This window comes from Staurois parvus, unplaced genomic scaffold, assembly GCF_062004578.1.
Source record: "Staurois parvus isolate SC_StPar_1 unplaced genomic scaffold, SC_StPar_1.0 ptg001614l, whole genome shotgun sequence".
Lineage (NCBI taxonomy): Eukaryota > Metazoa > Chordata > Amphibia > Anura > Ranidae > Staurois > Staurois parvus.
This window is the reverse complement of record NW_028319410.1, coordinates 768567-788227: the sequence shown is the minus strand read 5'-3', so window position 1 is coordinate 788227 and position 19661 is coordinate 768567. Positions and strand designations below refer to the sequence as shown.

The 19661-nt window shown below is 45.6% G+C and overlaps 1 protein-coding gene across 1 annotated transcript in view; it reads right to left on the bottom strand.

The window, feature by feature from the left end:
• Window positions 1–5874: 5874 nt before the first annotated feature.
• POP4 (POP4 ribonuclease P/MRP subunit) overlaps window positions 5875–19661 on the bottom strand; it is a 29463-nt gene continuing 15676 nt past the window's right edge. The window contains exons 4-7 of the mRNA XM_089663024.1: window positions 19393–19470; window positions 15747–15808; window positions 14361–14462; window positions 5875–9342 (exon numbers count right to left, since the gene is read on the bottom strand). Coding sequence (XP_089519150.1) covers window positions 9206–9342; window positions 14361–14462; window positions 15747–15808; window positions 19393–19470 — 379 coding nt within the window. The 3' untranslated portion in view covers window positions 5875–9205. The remainder of the gene's footprint in view (window positions 9343–14360; window positions 14463–15746; window positions 15809–19392; window positions 19471–19661) is intronic.

Here is a 19661-nt window from a genome sequence, read left to right as displayed (position 1 = left end):
CTTCATTGCAATGTTATAGGGAACATCTAGAAATGTACTCTGTGTTCTAGCAGTACAAGAATTCCTAAGCAGTTGCAGGAACCTAGCCTCATAGCTGTATATCTGCAGTGTGAGATATAAGGCACTGCTAGTCTCAGATTTGGAGCAAGCTTTGGAGATGACAATACTGCACTGCTCACTGTTCTTGCCAGAGAGGAAGCTGCACCTGGGGACCAGCAGTGCAAAGATCTCCCCTGCTTCTGCTTCATTTATTCTATGGATCAGCTTCCTTCACCTCCCCTGCTGCTTTCTTAATACTGCTTTACCAGTTATCAGATCACTAGTCATTAAGAGGAAGCGCAGACATGAGGAAGGAAAGCCCTGCTCCTCTACCTCCCCAAGTGCCTTAAACTCTACAACTATATATCTTCACTGTCTTCAGAGATCTTCTAAAGCACTGCTGCCTCTGACTGCTAGTCTTACCAGATTTGGAGTCAGTACTATGCCGCTTGCTGTTCCCCTTGTTGGAGAGGAAGCTGTACCTGAGGACCTGCAGTGCAAGAATCTCCCTGCTTCTGCTTCATTCATTCTGTGGATTGGTGCTTTTGAATATTATTGGTTATTAGGGGGAAACTTTGACATGAGGGTGCAAAGCCTTGCTTATCTACAAGACAGCCACCTTGAGGCAGAGACGCAGAATAAGGCATGATACGTCAGTAATGGGGAAAGGATCAGCTGCAGGGAGACCGCACGCAACACTGCTGGCCAGTTCTTTGTATTCTGCATGTCTTTTTATGTTTGCACAGCTCCCATCATCCTCTTTAGGGGCCAAGAGATCTTTTTATGAGAGCCAATCAACTTGACAGAAGGAGTTTGGCAGTGTTATCTGAGGTTTTCCTCTTAGAACAGGTTCCCTTTATTTCCACCAGTACCGAAGGTTAATGATACTTAAAACATCAATTAAAGGTCTGCGGTGTTAATTAAACCCATTATTCTAATAGGAGGGTGATTAGAGGCGCTGCACTGGGATCATAGATCAGCGAAAGTTGTTTTAATTAGATGATGGCGCTACATGAGCATTACATTAGAAGCTGGCCCGGGATCTTACCACCTGACCTGGGTCTTAATTGAAAGATCGTTAATAAACATCAGGGAATCCCCATAAATACCGACACATAAATACCAATGGCATTTCCAGAAGTACAGCAAGTATAAAATCAATACGGTCTATATAGGCAATATTATGTAGCTGAAAGACCCTGACGCCAAATCATTACATGTGAACAACAGTCTTCCCATAGGATATACAGTATGTGCATTTACTGTATTTTATGCATGTTATTTACCTGTAAAAGCTTCCCTTGTGTAGACATCCAAAGCGCTGAGACTGGCTGCTGGGTGCCGCCATTTTGGAACTAATGACAGCAACACCAGCCCTTTGACATTTTTTGTGTGGCCCTAGTGGCCCCTGAAGACACTAATCTGTGTTTCCCTATTGCCCTGTTTTTGCATTGATTTCTAGCAGTCTAATTTAATGTGTCTCCAGGCTCTGACAGTCTCCTGAAGCATGTCCACAGTCTCCGACCATCTCTTGCATCATGTCTGCAGTCTCTGACCACATCCTGTATCAGGTCCACAGTCTCTGACCACATTCTGTATCATGTCCGCACTCTCTGACCATCTCTTGTATCACGTCCACAGTCTCTGACCCGGTCCTGAAGCATGTCCACAGTCTCTGACCATCTCTTGTATCATGTCTGCAGTCTCTGACCACATCCTGTATCAGGTCCACAGTCTCTGACCACATTCTGTATCATGTCCGCACTCTCTGACCATCTCTTGTATCACGTCCACAGTCTCTGACCCGGTCCTGAAGCATGTCCACAGTCTCTGACCATCTCTTGTATCATGTCTGCAGTCTCTGACCACGTCCTGTATCAGGTCCACAGTCTCTGACCACATTCTGTATCATGTCCGCACTCTCTGACCATCTCTTGTATCACGTCCACAGTCTCTGACCCGGTCCTGAAGCATGTCCACAGTCTCTGACCATCTCTTGTATCATGTTTGCAGTCTCTGACCAAGTCTTGTATCATGTCCGCAGTCTCTGACCACATTCTGTATCATGTCCGCAGTCTCTGACCATCTCTTGCATCACATCCACAGTATCTGATCCGGTGCTATAGCATGTCCACAGTCTCTGAACATCTCTTGTATCATGTCTGCAGTCTCTGACCACGTCCTGTATCAGGTCCACAGTCTCTGACCACATTCTGTATCATGTCCGCACTCTCTGACCATCTCTTGTATCACGTCCACAGTCTCTGACCCGGTCCTGAAGCATGTCCACAGTCTCTGACCATCTCTTGTATCATGTCTGCAGTCTCTGACCACGTCCTGTATCAGGTCCACAGTCTCTGACCACATTCTGTATCATGTCCGCACTCTCTGACCATCTCTTGTATCACGTCCACAGTCTCTGACCCGGTCCTGAAGCATGTCCACAGTCTCTGACCATCTCTTGTATCATGTCTGCAGTCTCTGACCAAGTCTTGTATCATGTCCGCAGTCTCTGACCACATTCTGTATCATGTCCGCAGTCTCTGACCATCTCTTGCATCACATCCACAGTATCTGATCCGGTGCTATAGCATGTCCACAGTCTCTGAACATCTCTTGTATCATGTCTGCAGTCTCTGACCACGTCCTGTATCAGGTCCACAGTCTCTGACCACATTCTGTATCATGTCCGCACTCTCTGACCATCTCTTGCATCACGTCCACAGTCTCTGACCCGGTCCTGAAGCATGTCCACAGTCTCTGACCATCTCTTGTATCATGTCTGCAGTCTCTGACCACGTCTTGTATCATGTCCACAGTCTCTGACCACATTCTTTACCATGTCCGCAGTCTCTGACCATCTCTTGTATCACGTCCACAGTCTCTGAACATCTCTTGTATCATGTCTGCAGTCCCTGACCACAACCTGTATCATGTCTGCAGTCTCTGACCATCTTATCATGTATGCAATCTCTGACCATCCTTTGTATCATTCCCATAGTCTTTGACTATATCTTATTGTGTGTCTGCTGTTTGACACTAAATATTCAAGAATTTTACTTGTGGCCCTTTGGTGATGTCAAGGGCTGCACTTGTGGCCCCCCCATAGCAAGAATGTTGACCACCACTGCTCTATAGTATTCCCTTTTGCTGTTTCCCTGGAAGTTGCATAAAAGTTTATGTAGGAAGGCAAGGGGAGGGGTGGAGGAACTGGACCAGCTCAGAGAGTAGTTAATCCCAGAAGAGGAGAGAGCCATGACATACAAGGAGGGAGGAGGTTGTGTTGGGGAAGTTACTCTTCCTGGAATCAAACAGGACATTTTTAATTTTATTTATTTCAGGTACTTATATAGCGCCAACAATTTACGCAGCGCTTTACAATTATATTGTACATTCACATCTGTCCCTCTCCTCAAGGGGCGTACAATCTAAGGTCCCTAACTCACATTCATACATACACATACTAGGGACAATTTAAACAGGAGCCAATTAACCTACCTTTGGAGTGTCGGAGGAAACCGGAGTAACTGGAGAAAACCCACACAGGCATAGTTAGAACATGCAAACTCCAGGCAGGTAGTGCCAATAACCCTGGTGCTGCCAGGTGGAGTTGCCAACTACATAGCCACTGTGCTGCCCATCACAAAATTACGTTTTTCTTTTAATCATTGAAATACTCCATATTCATGCCTCTGTTAAAGTTACTTTGTGGGTTCTTCTGGAACTTCCTAATTGCACCCCCATTACCATGCCAACCCTCCTTTGGCTCCCTTATAATCCCCGCCCAATGGCCCCGAGTCCGCTTGTGCATCATGGTCTACAAGTATGAGATTCCATGTGGTACTCTGCCTGTCTCATGTCACCCTTCCTGCCCTTGCTCCCAATCACCAATAACCATCTCTTTTTGCCAGGCCTAGACCAACCGCAGGTGTTTTCCTGGTGGGTCACTAATGGCTTTTCCTACGTCCACAAATTTCTAGCCTCCAGGTCCTTTCTCACATGGGCCCCGCTTAGGGAGACCCATGACATCCCTCAGTCGGAGTTCTTCCATTATCTTCAACTCCAGCATTGGCTCGCCTCATTACACAGAACTTCTGCATATCCATTCCAGAAAACAGCCTTTGCGCATACCTGCCAACACTACCCTGGGTCTCCAGGTCTTATTTCAGCCCTCTATGCTTCTCTGAATGGCGGCTCTTCTCATACTTCTCTCTTACATCACCCAATGGGAATGGGACTTGGCATTTCAGATAGACCTGAAGGACTAGATGAAAGTTTGGTCTTCTCTGGATAAATGCTCATTTAACACAGCTGCCTTGGAGGCGGCATACAAAGTGCTTTTCTGTTGGTACTGGGTCTCAGCTTGTACTGCCCATGCAAATCTACAGTGACTGCTGTTTTCAGGGTATTGGCCATCGAGGTGATGTTTTGCACACATGGTAGACATGCCCTAAATTGACCGGATTTTGGTCCTGTGTATTTGGCCTCCTCTTTATTCCACTTACCTAAACGTAGAGAGGCCAAGTTTGCCTTATTACATGGCCCCATATTGGGTTTGTTTGCTCATCAGCAGAAGCTGCTTCCTACCTATTTTTGTCAGCTACCAGAACGAATGCCCAAGCCTTAAAAAAAACATCGGTCCCCTTTCAGGGGGTGAGTGACCATATAACTGCACTGATGCTCAACGAACAGATGTCCAGCATACACAACGACTCCAAGGGTAAGTTTCTTAAAACCTGGGAACCATGGCTGACGTATGTCTTTCCTACTCTTCCTCAAGCCAGCTTGGGCCTACTCTGACAGGCAGTCCCGATGTTTCCGAGTCCTTGTCACCCAACTCCCCTCTGGTCTCTGGTCACCCTTCTTTCTCTCTCTGCCCTTCCTTTTACTATCTGCTTTATGGGAGGGCAATTCTTCCTCCCAGTCGCACCACCTTCTAGCTTAGTCCTTCTTATGCTATTGCTCAACTCTCTTACTCCCATGAATCTACATGACCTGTGGACAGTGTATTTGCATGGGTACTATGGAACCAGGGGATGCCCCGCTGTCGTGGTGGGGCTCTCCTGGCCCTCTGACCTTTGAGGTTCACAAGCTGTTTTGAGCGGTTGCTGCTGTGTGTGATGGGAGTCACTTTGGGTGGGGGGCCCATGGAACATAGCTCACTTTGGAGAGGTGGGAGAGCCCTGTCTCAGCTACCCATATCCCTCTTATGTGTAAGTCACCCTGTGCATGTTAGGGGTGCAGGGGGAAATGTCCTGATATTGTGTAGACATGTATCGGTGGGGGTTGTTCATTGTTTAATGCCATGTGGTTGTATCCCATTGCTCTATTATGTGTCTTGCTTGGGAGCAAACTATTATGGGATGTATGTGTTTGTGTATTGGCTTGGTGGCAGCCCTTCCCCCTGATGGGCCTGCCTGCTGATGTGTTTCTTGTTACTGGGTGTGTATCGCCCCGCCCTGTGTATATATCTTGTATCTGTGTTAAAATAAAGTAGTCTATTTCCTGATTTATTTCAAGACTGGTCTCGTCTAGTCTTGTATGGTCAGCGGTGGTGTCCGTGGATGGTGTTCGGACAGGGAAGCGGGAGTTTAACGGAAATACTCAAGTGCAGTCGGGATCCGGTTCAGTTACACTGTGTTATTCCTCGATTGACCTCCGCTGCCTCTTTCTCCATCTTTTCTCCTATGTAAACGAACTTCTATTGCAAATACCAATGCCAGCCCCTGCGTTGGCAGAACTGTTGCTTGTTTATTCTTTGTTAATATAGAACAAACATTATTAATAGAAATATTTCATATTAATATCCTGTAAATTCATAACACATTACTCGGGTTAAATACATGCTTTTGTTTCTTTTTATTTACATTTCTGGTGACAAAGTTACAAAATAAATTAAATGTTTCCATTTATAATACAGTTGCAAAAATGGTCACAATTTATTTTACAATTTCTATCTCCGCTTTAGGTTGGCGGATCTACCTACAATAATATAATACGCTACCCAGGGTTTCAATATTCCTAGTTGCTACCCGTGACCTCAGGAAACGGTGACCTTTCTCGGTCCATCTTTGACACCATGGCCATAAAGTGGACTGTCCGTACAAATATTTTATAGCTCTGCCAGCAGTGGAAGGGAGATTTCCCCACTGGAGTCAAGGAGAGCAATGAAGTTGTTGCAAGGAGTAAAAAGAAAAATGGGTTACCACATCAGGCATCTGCAGCCTTGGTACTCAACCAGGTCTGCTCTGTTTCAAGTCTTTCACAGAGCAAGTGTGTGGGTCAGATCTGACCCAGCTAAAAAAACAAAAAAACAAAACAAGTTTTCTAGGAGATCAACTATGAGCGATTCAGCCACCCTCAAGAGCATAGGGGCTAAACCAAAGATATAAGCAATGACAGGAGGGCACATCTTGAAATCCAATCAAAATTTTTTTAAGTTGTTCCAATAATAACAACTGTACACAGTAATATACTGTAGTGTCCCCTTGATCTCCCTTCCCTCCGTTTAACTATATCAAATTAGTGACAAAGGCAAAGTTACCCTTTAGAGCACGTGTTAAACACAAGGCCTGTGTGCCAATTCTGGCACTCACACCTCTCCTGCAGCTGCGGCACCCTCCTCGTCTCCTCCCTCACTCTAAGCAGTCATCAGCAGAGGAGGGCAGAACACCTCCTCCAGATCCTGTGCTTTTCCCTGCAGCTGCAGAGAGGCTCGTCTCTGCTCCCACCCCCCCCCCTATCAAATTAGTGACAAAGGCAAAGTTACCCTTTAGAGCACGTGTTAAACACAAGGCCTGTGCACCAAATCTGGCCCACTAAGCCATTTCATGCGGCCCTCACACTTCTCCTGCAGCTGCGGAACGCTCCTCGTCTCCTCCCTCACTCTCAGTAGTCATCAGCAGAGAGGAGGACAGAACACCTCCTCCAGATCCTGTGCTTTTCCCTTCAGCAGCAGAGAGGCTCGTCTCTGCTCCCCCCCCCCCCCCATCAAGTTATTGCAAAGGCAAAGTTACCCTTTAGAGCACGTATTAAACACAAGGCCTGCGTGCCAAATCTGGCCCACCAAGCTATTTCATGTGGTCCTCACACCTCTCCTGCACCACGCTCCTCATCCCCTCCCTCAGAGAGGAAGACAGAACACCTCCTCCAGATCCTGTGCTTTTCCCTGCAGCAGCAGAGAGGCTCGTCTCTGCTCCTCCCCTCCTATCAAATTGGTGACAAAGGCAAAGTTACCCTTTGGAACACGTATTAAACACAAGGCCTGCGTGCCAAATCTGGTCCACCAAGCCATTTCATGTGGCCCCCACGCCTTTCCTGCAGCATGCTCCCCATCCCCTCGCTCAGAGAGGAAGACAGAACACCTCCTCCAGGTCTTTTCCCTGCAGCTGCAGAGAGGCTCGTCTCACCCCCCCCCCTCCCTGTCTCAGCAGTAGAAAGAAGGACAGAACTCCTCTAGATCCTGCGCTTTTCAGTGCAGTCACAGCACCCCATCTCAGCCTCCCTTGTTCTCAGCATACTTCATACTCTGGCAGCTGACTCCAGTCCTCCTCTAGTCCTCCTCCAGACCCTGAACTTTTGGCTTCCCAGCTCTGCCCCCAGCTTTTTCCCAGCAACAGCATAAGGTAAGCAGGGTGCACTGTAATGAAAGGTAGGGTGGAGACTCTTGACTTCTGATGGTGGGGGAGCACTTGACATCTGATGTAAGGGGGGGTGGTGTGCTCTGGGCATCTAGACTTACAAATAAAACCGGCCCTTTTGAGGGCAACCAGAATGCTGATGCGGCCCACGATGAAACGGAGCTTGACATCCCTGATTTAGAGAGAACATCACTTTGCCTATTTATTGACAGTCTTTTGAAATCCCCCACACTTATACCCCCCTTCTCTGTACTCCCCCATAACGCCTTTGCCTTGGAGCCCTTGGGGAATACCTGTGGCTTCCAATATAAGGAAGCATGTGACCTCCTCTTCTTTCTCCCAGCAGGCAATGTTCTGGCTCCAGTGGCCAATCACCAGGTCCAAAAACTCCCATGGGGGGGATGCTGAAGTCGCCAACCCCCTGTAAGCGCAGACACCATCTTGCTTATACAAGCCTTGACTGCCAGGTCCAATGAGAGAACAAAGAGGTTGGAGAGTGCAGCAAAGATGAACATAAGTCGGTCTGTATTACCAGTTATATTATGGGTTAAACCATTCCGCGATTTCTCCTAGAGCACCGCCCCCATTGTCTGAAAATCATACAATATCCATCCTCCAACCCCATAAACACTGGAGACGGAAGAGGCGAATTAGAGACTTTAAATGTGCCAAAAAGAGGACGTGCATCTTAAAAAAAAAAAAAAAAAAATCAGTAAAAAAACTCCAACAACTTTATTATACAATTATTATAAAACATCATTAAAAGTAAAAAAAAATGAAAAGCGTTGATCCATCACGCATATACGGCAACTATTTTTTGTGATTTTAATGATGTTTTAATTGTACAATAAAAGTGGTTGGATTTTTTTTTACTGATTTTCTGGATACATGTCCTCTTTGTGGCACATATAAAGTCCCTAATTTACTTTTTCTTTCTCCAGCGTTTATGGGGTTGGAGCACATTTACTGTATAAGTGGGTGTCACTTTAGGAAGTAAACTCCATGCACATAAAAAAAAAATCCTATTTGAATAATTTCCATCCAGGAGTTAACTTCAAATTGCCCTGATTAAACCCCCTCCCCCTCCCGCAGTCAATTATGCCCCCCAGACCCTGGTGCGGCCTCCACATTACTTTTATGAAGTGTGCGCAGCCCTTTAAAATTTCCCCTCTTTGCAATCTCATTAGAAAACTGAAAATTCGAGCATTTCAAACATTTTAGGACATCGTAAAGCATGGCGGCGGTTTAATGGCACAGGATATTATGTGTCAGCTCCATGATATAAAAATGTTTTACTTTTTTGAGGTTGGGGGGGGGGGGGGGTTATTAGAGGACAGTTTCATCATCACTCAATCCCAGCAGCCCTTGAAGTTGTTGTAGCGGCAGCAATATACGTTATTACTTTCCCGTGACTTTCTGGTTTCCATCTAAGCCTTCCATGTTTCTCCATAAAAAAAAATAAATAAAATAGAATAAAAAAAAAAAAGTCCAGAATATCCGAATTTGATCTCGACTCCATAACCCGGTTACAGGTCTATGCTTCCTTTGGCTTTAAATTTTTTGGCCGACCTCTCGCTGGCTCTCATCTGAAGCTTACTCCCGTAGATGTACGTGATAAATCCGTCAATTTCCACACTGAAGACGCAGTTCAGCTTTGGAACAACTGTGTGGGGGGGAGGAAAAGGAAAAAAAAAAAAAAAGATAAAGTCGGAAGAGGTGTGTAAATTACAGGGAAGGAGACCCGAGTTAAACTGTCTTTGGAGAAATTGACTCGATCGTTCCGTGAAACGTCTCAGTTATGATTGTACTCAGGGTAACATTATGATGGCCTCCTGCTTTAGCGGTTTATAACGTTGATTTATTAGACGTGCGAATGTCAGTGACGGGGCTTTGCTGAAAATCTATCAGGAAAGAAGCTGGACCAAACTACCCAAATGTAAAGGTAAATGCAAAGTAGATTAAAGGGTCAGTCCAACAAAAAACAGACATTGAACTTTTTGGTAGGTGATCGATAATTTAAAAGGTTTAAAAGCGGATCTCTGCCTTTTGATATAATTTACATAGTTCGTGCCAGATTGGCCATGTCCCTCACTAACCTGTGAGGCCGCTGGATGTGCGACATAAACTGTATGTAGCTGAGGCTACGTGCAGCATAACGGAGCGTACTCCTGAAGACGCGCATGTGCACGAAACGCGTCGGGGGGCGCACTTGCTGACGTCATGCCGACGTTGTCGAAGGTCGGAACAGCGGCCATCTCGGTACTCCATTTTACCTTCATTCTTGGTACTCCATTTTACCTTCAGTGAATGAAAGGGTCAGTCCCACAAAAAACAGACATTGAACTTTTTGGTAGGTGATCGATAATTTAAAAGGTTTAAAAGTGGATCTCCGCCTTTTGATATAATTTACATAGTTCATTTGTGCCAGATTGGCCATGTCCCTCACTAACCTGTGAGGCCGCTGGATGTGCGACATAAACTGTATGTAGCTGCGGCTACGTACAGCATACCGGAGCGTACTCCTGAAGACGCGCATGTGCACGAAACGCGTCGGGGGGAGTCGCACTTGCTGACGTCATGCCGCCGTTGCCGAAGGTCGGAACAGCGGCCATCTCGGTACTCCATTTTACCTTAATTCTTGGTACTCTATTTTACCTTCAGTGAATGAAAGGGTCAGTCCAACAAAAAACAGACAGTGAACTTTTTGGTAGGTGATCGATAATTTAAAAGGTTTAAAAGTGGATCTCCGCCTTTTGATATACTTTACATAGTTTGTTTGTGCCAGACTGGCCATGTCCCTCACTAACCTGTGAGGCCGCTGGATGTGCGACATAAACTGTATGTAGCTGCGGCTACATGCAGCATAACGGAGCGTACTCCTAAAGATGCGCATGTGCACGAAACGCGTCGGGGGGAGCCACACTTGCCGACGTCATGTCGCCGTTGCCGAAGGCCGGAACGGCGGCCATCTCGGTACTCCATTTTACCTTCAGTGAATTAAAGGGTCAGTCCAACAAAAAAACAGACATTGGACTTTTTGGTAAGTGATCGATAATTTAAAAGGTTTAAAAAGTGGATCTCCGCCTTTTGATATACTTTACATAGTTTGTTTGTGCCAGACTGGCCATGTCCCTCACTAACCTGTGAGGCCGCTGGATGTGCGACATAAACTGTATGTAGCTGCGGCTACGTACAGCATACCGGAGCGTACTCCTGAAGACGCGCATGTGCACGAAACGCGTCGGGGGGAGTCGCACTTGCTGACGTCATGCCGCCGTTGCCGAAGGTCAGACAGCGGCCATCTTGGTACTCCTTTTTACCGTCATAGTTACTGGTTTCCACGTGGATTGTCTTTTATTCATTATTTAATAAAATACTACACTATACTACTTTTGGCTCCTGTGGTGGGCTATTCCACATAGGAGAGGGTCCTCCTGCATTTTTTGCCCTTGGCTGAGCATCCCTTGCAGAGGCTTCATTGCTGTTACCTGTACCCAGATGACATGTGCTAACATGCTGTTTACCAGTAGATGTCTAGTGAGTGTACATCTGACAGAGGTGGTGGATTCCCTATTGGATCACTTCACAATATTTCACCGTGATTGCCGTACTTATATCCTTACGGACAATTTATAGCACTTACTTCACTGATATTTTATGGACTTTGTATATTCTCACTTTTATGCTGCACTTTACTGTTTCACATTTATTGAACATTTTTTATATGCTGCACTTGACTGTTCCGCTGATCAATTGTTTTTTTTTCTTCGCTATATGTCAGATTTCTTTTCACTATATCATTCACTTATTTTAGCGCTGCACGTTCCATATATTTATCCATAAGGAGTTGTTACCTATACCTTGGTGCTAGCTGCTTTTATAGTTCCAGCGCTCGCCTACGCTTGTTATTTATACGTACAGCATACCGCACTGTGTTTCGGGAGAGAGCCAACACTTCCAGTCTCATTCCCGAAACACGGCAGAGTCCATCACAGTGGCGCTCAGCCATTCAGGAGTAGGCAATGTATTCTATTAATGAATACTAAGTTTTCTCTGATTGGCTGAGTCAAAGGATGTGACATCCTCAGCCTGCCTCTCTAATTCAGCCAATCAGAGGAAGCTCTGTATTCACTGATAGAATACATCGCTTACTCTGAATGGCTGATAGCCCAAGCCCACAACTGCATTTTTTACTGCTCAATCAGTCTAGTCCTAGGAAGATTGGACTTTGATATTTGGACAAAAGGTCTCCTAGCCATCTACTAAGATTTGAAACCTAGATAGTCCTCTTTTAACCCCTTGCCTACCGGGCACTTATACCCTCTTATTTACCAGGCCAATTTTCAGCTTTCAGCGCTGCCGCACTTTGATTGACAATTGCGCGGTCATGCAACATTGTACCCATATGAAATTTTGATCATTTTTTTCTCACAAATAGAGCTTTCTTTTGGTGGTATTTAATCGCCACTGGGCGCTTTACTTTTTGCGCTATAAATAAAAAAAACTGCAAAAAATTTGAAAAAAAAAAAAGTTTCTTTGTTTCTTTTATAAAATTTTTCAAACAGGTATTTTTTCTCCTTCACTGATGTGCGTTGATGAGGCAGCACTGATGGGCACTGATAGGCGGCACTGATAGGCGGCACTAAAGGGCACTGATAGGCAGTACTAATGAGGTGACACGGATAGGCGGCACTGATAGACAGCACTAATGAGGTGTCACGGATAGGCGGCACTAATATGCAGCACCGATAGGCGGCACTGATGGGTGACACTGATTATGGGTACTGATAGACGGCACTGACTGGCATCACTGCTGGGCACTGACTGGCGGCACTGACTGGCACAACCCCTGGGCACTGACTGGTGGCACTGACTGGCAGCACTGCTGGGCTGCACTGGTGGGTGGCACTGGTGGGCAGCACTGGTGGGCACAGGTGGGTGGCACTGGTGGGCACAGGTGGGTGGCACTGGTGGGCACAGGTGGGTGGCACTGCAGAGTGGCACAGGTGGGTGCACTGCTGGGCACGGGTGGGTGCACGGCTGGGCACACTGCTTGGCGGAACTTGCGGGTGGCACTGCTGGGCACCGATCATCAGTGCCCTGATGATCGGTGCCGATCCCCGCTCTGACAACTGCCGGTTCTCGGCAGTACTTTCCTCACGATCTGACAGCGTGAGGAAAGTGAAGCCGAGAACCGGCACTTGCATTTCCCTCTGATCAGCGTGTCATTGGACACCGCTGATCACGTGGTAAAAGGCCGCTGTGATTGGCCTTTTACCACATCACGTGATCAGCTGTGTCCGTAGGACACAGCGATCATGGAGATCGCAGGAGAGCGCGTTCTGGGAGGACGTCATATGACGTCCACTCAGAACTGGCCGGCCGCAGTGAAGCCGTCATTCGGCTATCTGCGGTCGGCAGCCAGTTAAAGACCCATGAGACTTAGGTTCGTACAACAAAAGAGCAATCCCCCTGAAGACGTCTACTAAAACGAAAATGCGTAGGGAAGGGCTATCGGATGTGACATCATCACGCACATACGTTCTTGCCAGAAGTTGGACTTGACAAGACTCTTTGCCGATCAGATGTTTGCTTTTTATTGCTGCCTATGCTGTTTCTTAACATGTGAATGCAAAATTTGTTTCAATAAACTGCTTGGTTTTAACTATATTACCCTATACCAGCTGTTTTTTTCTCTTCTTACTGCTGGGATTCCTATGATTTTATATGGAAACATGAGCTTTGGTGTGGGTGAAACCTGAGATTTGTACCCCTTTATGTGTTGTCAGAGCATTTATAACAAAATGGTCACTTATTTCTGGTACGAGTCTTGTGCATGTATAGTGTTGATCACTGATCGCTGGGTGTTTTCTGGATCAAGAGTCTCTATGAAAAATTCATGACGACGAAACGCGTCGGGTGGAGCTTCGGCGTGAGTCATCACGTTTTTGGAGGGATGGCGGCCATTTTCCTGGTTGGAAACTTGATTCAAATGCTGGTAACCATCCAAAACAATGTACGAGCAACTTGTAATTAAACAGGGTGATTTTATTACTTAAATACTACACTATGAGCGGCCTTTTTCTTTTATTCCTTATCTAAATATTGGATGGGAGTCTTCTTTTAGGACCATTTTCAGATCTTTAAAGGGAGGATTGATATCCATCTGGATGAGGATTGCTGGTTCCATGATCTACACATATTCATCTCCCATTTGAGTTGCCTATATTGACCGGTGTGTTTCGGTCAAAATTTCTGGTAAGAGGCTGAACCATTCGGGTGTCCTGGCGATGGTGGATCGCGAGAATTACATTTGGGACTTTTTAACTGGAACTTTTTCTGATTTATTGGAATTTATGTTTTTTTAATTAGTGTTTCAATTTTATTTATTTACCAATCTGTAGGATTAATTGGACCCTTTACTGGAAACATCCAAGCTCAATCAATTATCAGGATGTCCAGATATGTTTGGCCATACAGGCAGGTGTGATGATCAGGTGTCCACACACGTCAGGCCATATAATGTACATATAACAAAGGCCCAAAGTGATAGGAAAAGGACCTGGCTGTGTGCTCAGCTGACTGGAAGCAACTCTTCTCCCTGCCAGCAGCTAAAAAAATAAAAAAAAGCAACAAATCCTCCCTCTTGGCCTTCAGAAAGTGAATAAATACGATCCTCACCTTTCAGTTTATCTTCTTTTGTGATTATTTTGAACACATGTTTCGTCTCCTGTAAAATGATGCCTGTGAGGCCGACATAGGATGGACACTTTGATTTTGATACTAAAAAAAGAAAAGAAAAAGGAAACAAAAGTCTGAGATGATGCTATGGAAAAAACTTCCACAAAATGTAACATTTTCTAACAAACAATTGCACCCGCCATCAGGCACAGTTCACCCGGAACTGATATTTTAGTATTTGGTGGATGCTCGAGAGTTAAATCCGAAGTCCAGGTTTCCTGCCACTTGAAACTTTTTATTTTGGGCCAAGCTGGCCGAAATGAAGTATTTCCATAACTTAAGTGTTTCCAAAGCCTAAACATTTTTTACCTTAGCGACTTGCTAAACTAAAACAGGGCGGAGCTCTGTGCAAAATCACATATGTATACGCGATTTTGCATTTCTGGGTAGGGGGCGCGCGCCATCCTACCTTCGCTGTAATTGGCTCCTGTACGTGTCAATCACTGAGTCCCAGCCAGCAATTCATGGTGATTGGGTTAAGTAGAAGAAGGGGAGAATCAAAGAAGACAGGATCAAACATCCTTTTTTTACACAGAGGATTAACCCCTTAGGTTCCACAGTGAGTATAACCAGCATGCTTTGCTGCATCTACAGACTGATTGTACTGTTGGGGGTTTAGTAACACTTTAACAGATCTGCCTAATGCAAGACATAGACGGGTCAAAAACCAGCTGTTTAAAAAAAACAAAAAACGGTCGTTCAATTGGCTGACGTTACCACCAACGGTAAAAAAAACAAAACAAAACAACGGCCGATTTTCGTCCCGCCTACGGCCGGCATTTTTACTTCTGTCCCTTGCAGAGAGCTCCGCTATTATATTTTATACGAAAAGTCTTGCGGTTGCACCAATGTATCCATTTGTATCCATTTCGGATACAGATGTTTTTATTCGGATACAAATAGATACATTGTTGGAACCGCAAGACTTTTCATATAAAATATAATAGCGGACTGGAATTCTTCTTCTTCTTCTTGCAGGTCACGGCGCAGATTTTTCATCGGTAAAACAATCGGCTGGTTTGCCCATCATTGGCGGGAAAATTGGCCGATCATCATAATCGGCAGCGAATTTTCCAACTTAACCGATAAAAAAAAGTGCCAAAACCCGAAAAACGGCCAACCAATTAACCCACTAACGGTGCGAAAATCGGCCGATTTATTTTTCGGCTGATTTTCGACCCGTCTATGGCCTGCATTAGCTCCAGTGACTATGAAGGTGGCTAACATACAAATCAGATCATCTGCTAAGCCAGGAGGTTTAGGTAATGTACTTTGCACATATCTGTCTTTCTGTAATCACTGATAATTCCAGCACATTAGACGTACCCACAACCAGCGCTCCATGCATATCGGCCTTTAGAAGCCTATTCTGGATCATCTGTGGTTGCCTACACAAGAAAAGAAGTATAAACAGTGAGCTGGGATTAGAACTGTAACATAGTAAACACAAAGAATGAAGGCACAGAGACAGGAAGTAAATTCCTGCGGTCATATCTCCAGGAGGAGACTAAACATCATACTAGACAGCTTGCACCAGTTTTTACAAACGAGTCAAACTATCAAGAAAAATTTGTCCAACAGCACATACAATCTAAAGGCACCTACCTTCGCCCTCCCCGTCCATTTCACATCATTGCGCTCCTGCACAATTGGTCAATTATTTATTTTTTTTATAAATCAAAAAAATGCAGCGCAGTACTATAAACTCAAATACGGTGCTGAGTAAATCCAACGTGCATATGTGAATAGTGTGATCACACTACTGCATACACATATATGATGCTCCTGTGTCACCCCCTGTGTCTCCACCTCTGACACACAATTGCGCTCACCTTCAGGTTTGACCTGAATACTCAGGTCAAACTACGCCTTTCCCTTTACTCCTGATGAAGTCACGTGACGTAACGCGTAGGGTACGCCGATGACGTCAAGCCGTAAACCGGCAGTGCACATGCCGCCATTTTGGATAAGGGATCCATGCATTTTTATTCAACAAATATACTGTATAGTGAATCTCAGACCTGTAGGGGTTTATTTACTAAAGCTGGAGAGTCCAAAATCAGACTCCCTTCTGCATAGAAACCAATCAGCTTCCAGGTTTCATTGCCAAAGCTTCATTGAACAAGCTGAGGTTAGAAGCTGATTGGTTTCTATGCAGAAGGGAGTCTGATTTTGGACTCTCCAGCTTTAGTAAATAAACCCCGTAGTGTCCCAGGTGGATACTTTTAAATGTGAGTGTATTTTGATCAGTATTTTAATAAAGTTGGTTACATTTGGCTTTACTTCACTATATAGAGCATTTTTTTCATATGTCTGTGGAGCTGTTTGGAGATTTTAAGTGCTGACGGTGGTGAAGATCTCTGTACCAGCATACCCTCCCGGGTTAAAGGGAAAGGCGTAGTTTGAACTGTCTCTTCTTGGTTCTTGCAGCCGGCCCCCTGATGACATACGAAGGCACATTCATGTCATCAGAGGGTTGGCTGCAGGCAGCCCAGACAGCCAGTGGATCCACGGCAAAATGGCGTCTCGACGAGCGCGCATGCGCAGTTGCCTGTTCTTCGTGAAAATGACGGCGACTCAGTGCGCATGCGCGACTCGGGTTTCTCTATTTAGACAACTGGCGTCCGTCACACCGCTGTTAGCCTCCCCTCTGACGATGTTCCTTATCACGAAAGGCCTTAGGAGGAGCTGACAGCGTGTGATGCCTTCTGCCGTCGGGACCACGAGGAGGTCCGGCGGCCATTTTACTTGAGGTCTGTACAGCACGTTTTACTATTGAGTTTCTGGCTCTAGCCAGTATATTACCGACCTGCAAATTTACTTCATTAATACTGCAATAAAGTTTGGGAATACTACACTATTGGTACTTCCTCTCTTTGGCCCCAATTTGAGGGGCTACTAGATCAACATACACAGCCTTCACTGCATCCAGCATCCAGAGGAGGGAGCCCTTATCCAGACGGTTCATCCTGATCTTAAGGAAGTCCTCTGAGCCCAGCTGACCATTGCCTGATGACACCTTTCCTTGAGGGAAACTGCACCCGCTGTTATTGATCTACTAATGCGCATTTCCTATGCGCGGTCGGTGAGTGCGCATTTCTGTCATTCCCCTTTCACTAGCTTTTATGGAATATCTACAGCTGTGTCAGTACTCGGTTGGTACCACATAAGAATTGACATACCGCACAAACTTTTTTGAACAAACTTTTAGTTTGATGATTTAGCGCTGCACTTTATATATTTACAATTTGAAGGACGTGAGGTGGTTGTGATTTCCTCTAGTGCTTTAGCTGCTTGTCTACTTTATTTCTAATCATTTGAGGAGCGCTCGCTTCAATTTATTTATTTTTAAGCCAGTCTACGTAAAAAAGCTGCAGCGTACAACCAGGTGTGAGGTGGAGGATTGCAGCGAGGCAATGCTGGATTCACGGGACGTGCGAGTTTGTATTTTGAGGATAACCCAATAAACCAGGTAAAGGGGCAGATGATGGAGCAGGGGAGTGAGGTTCCTTTCTAGGCCCTGGTTAACAATATAAATCGTCGATGAATCACACCGCATTCCTAAGGGCTCAGTGCGGTGCAGTTTGAGCCCATTCCTTTTGAATGGGCTCAAATCGCAACACATCGTACCAAAGTAGTGCACCAATTTTAGAAACGCACTGCGACCATATCACATGAGCATTCTGTACCATGTGATCTGGTGTGGGAAAACATTAACATTGCACTGACACCCACTGCAGATCGCAAGGGCAGTGCGATTTGAATGTGGTGCGGGAAACACGCACAGATAGCGGGTTTCCTGCCCAGCATTAATGTGAATCGGGGCTAAAAGGGATCTATCTATCCATTCAGTTGTATCTGACCCTTGGCGATTGCATGGACCGTCACTCGCAAGCGACTTCTTCCATGAATTCTTTTAGCAATTATTTCACAAGGTAGGTTGCCAGGTCTTTCCCCAACCCCTACCATGCAGGAGATCCCGCATGGCCAGGGATGAAACTAGGACAATTATAGACAGAAGCCAATTAACCTACCAGCAAGTCTTTGGAGTGTGGGAGGAAACAGGAGTAGCCGGAGGAAACCCACGCGAACACAAGGAGAACATGCAAACTCCATGCAGGAGGCACCATGGTTGGGAATTGAACCCATGACCCAATTACTGTAAGGCAGAAGTGCTAACCACTAAGCCACTGTGCCACCCCGGCTAAAAGGGGACTGGACTAGTCACCAGTATTAGCTGGGGGTCTCAGTGCAGCTGATCTTTTTCCCCATTACTTAAAGTGGAACTGCACTGCATCTTGCTACTCCAAGAACCAGTTTATTCATTTTTAATATTCAAAACAAACTCCCCCATCCATCCAGGTCTCCATGCTTTATTTTGCTGAGAAATCATTTTGAAAAACACCCCGTGCCATTTCTGGCAGTGGCCATCTTGACTAAGGGCAGATGATTCATGTCTGATTTACTTCCTGGAATCCATCTGCCCTTAGCTCAGGCATAGGCTGAGCTGTGAACTCTCCCTCCCTTCCTGAAGAGTTTAACCTTAGAGGTGAACCTTCCTGAAGACTGCTGGGATGTATGGTGTCATTTGCCTAGGCATGGAAACCAGGAAGTAATTGAGAAATGTAAAAAAGTGATATACTTTCCTATCTATTTACTAATGCTAGCAGCATAAGGATTCAAATAGTCCATGTTGATTGAGAGAGTGAAGTTCTGCTTTAATTAAAACTCTTTATTCTGCATGATGTCCCTGTTTGGAGCCGGCCATCTTGGTAGAAGCAGGGCTTTGCTTCCTCATGTCAGAGAACAGCGAGCAGCACAGTAGTGACATCATCAAATCTCACTCCCACTCTGGTGACTAGCAGTCAAGAGGCAACAGGGTCTTAGACCTCACACAGCAGATGTACAGCTATGAGGCTACTCTCTCTCAGTCTGATACCTGCCGCGTAGGGAGAGAACCGTAGATACTCACGCGTCTGGCCTCAACCCGTTACACAAGTCTCGGATGTACTGTTTCCAAAGATCATGAAGAGGAAGAAACATGTCGTATCTGAAAATGAGGACAACAGCAGAAACAGCGACAGTCAGACATTCGGACTAGCAAAGCACACTTCATCATGATTTAACTTTTACTGTTCTGACCTTCATAAAGTAAAATCCGATTGGCTGCCGTGCGTTACCAGATATCACCGTTCCTCTCAGCATTCCTCTACGGGAATGTCAAAATGACTGAAGCGTGAT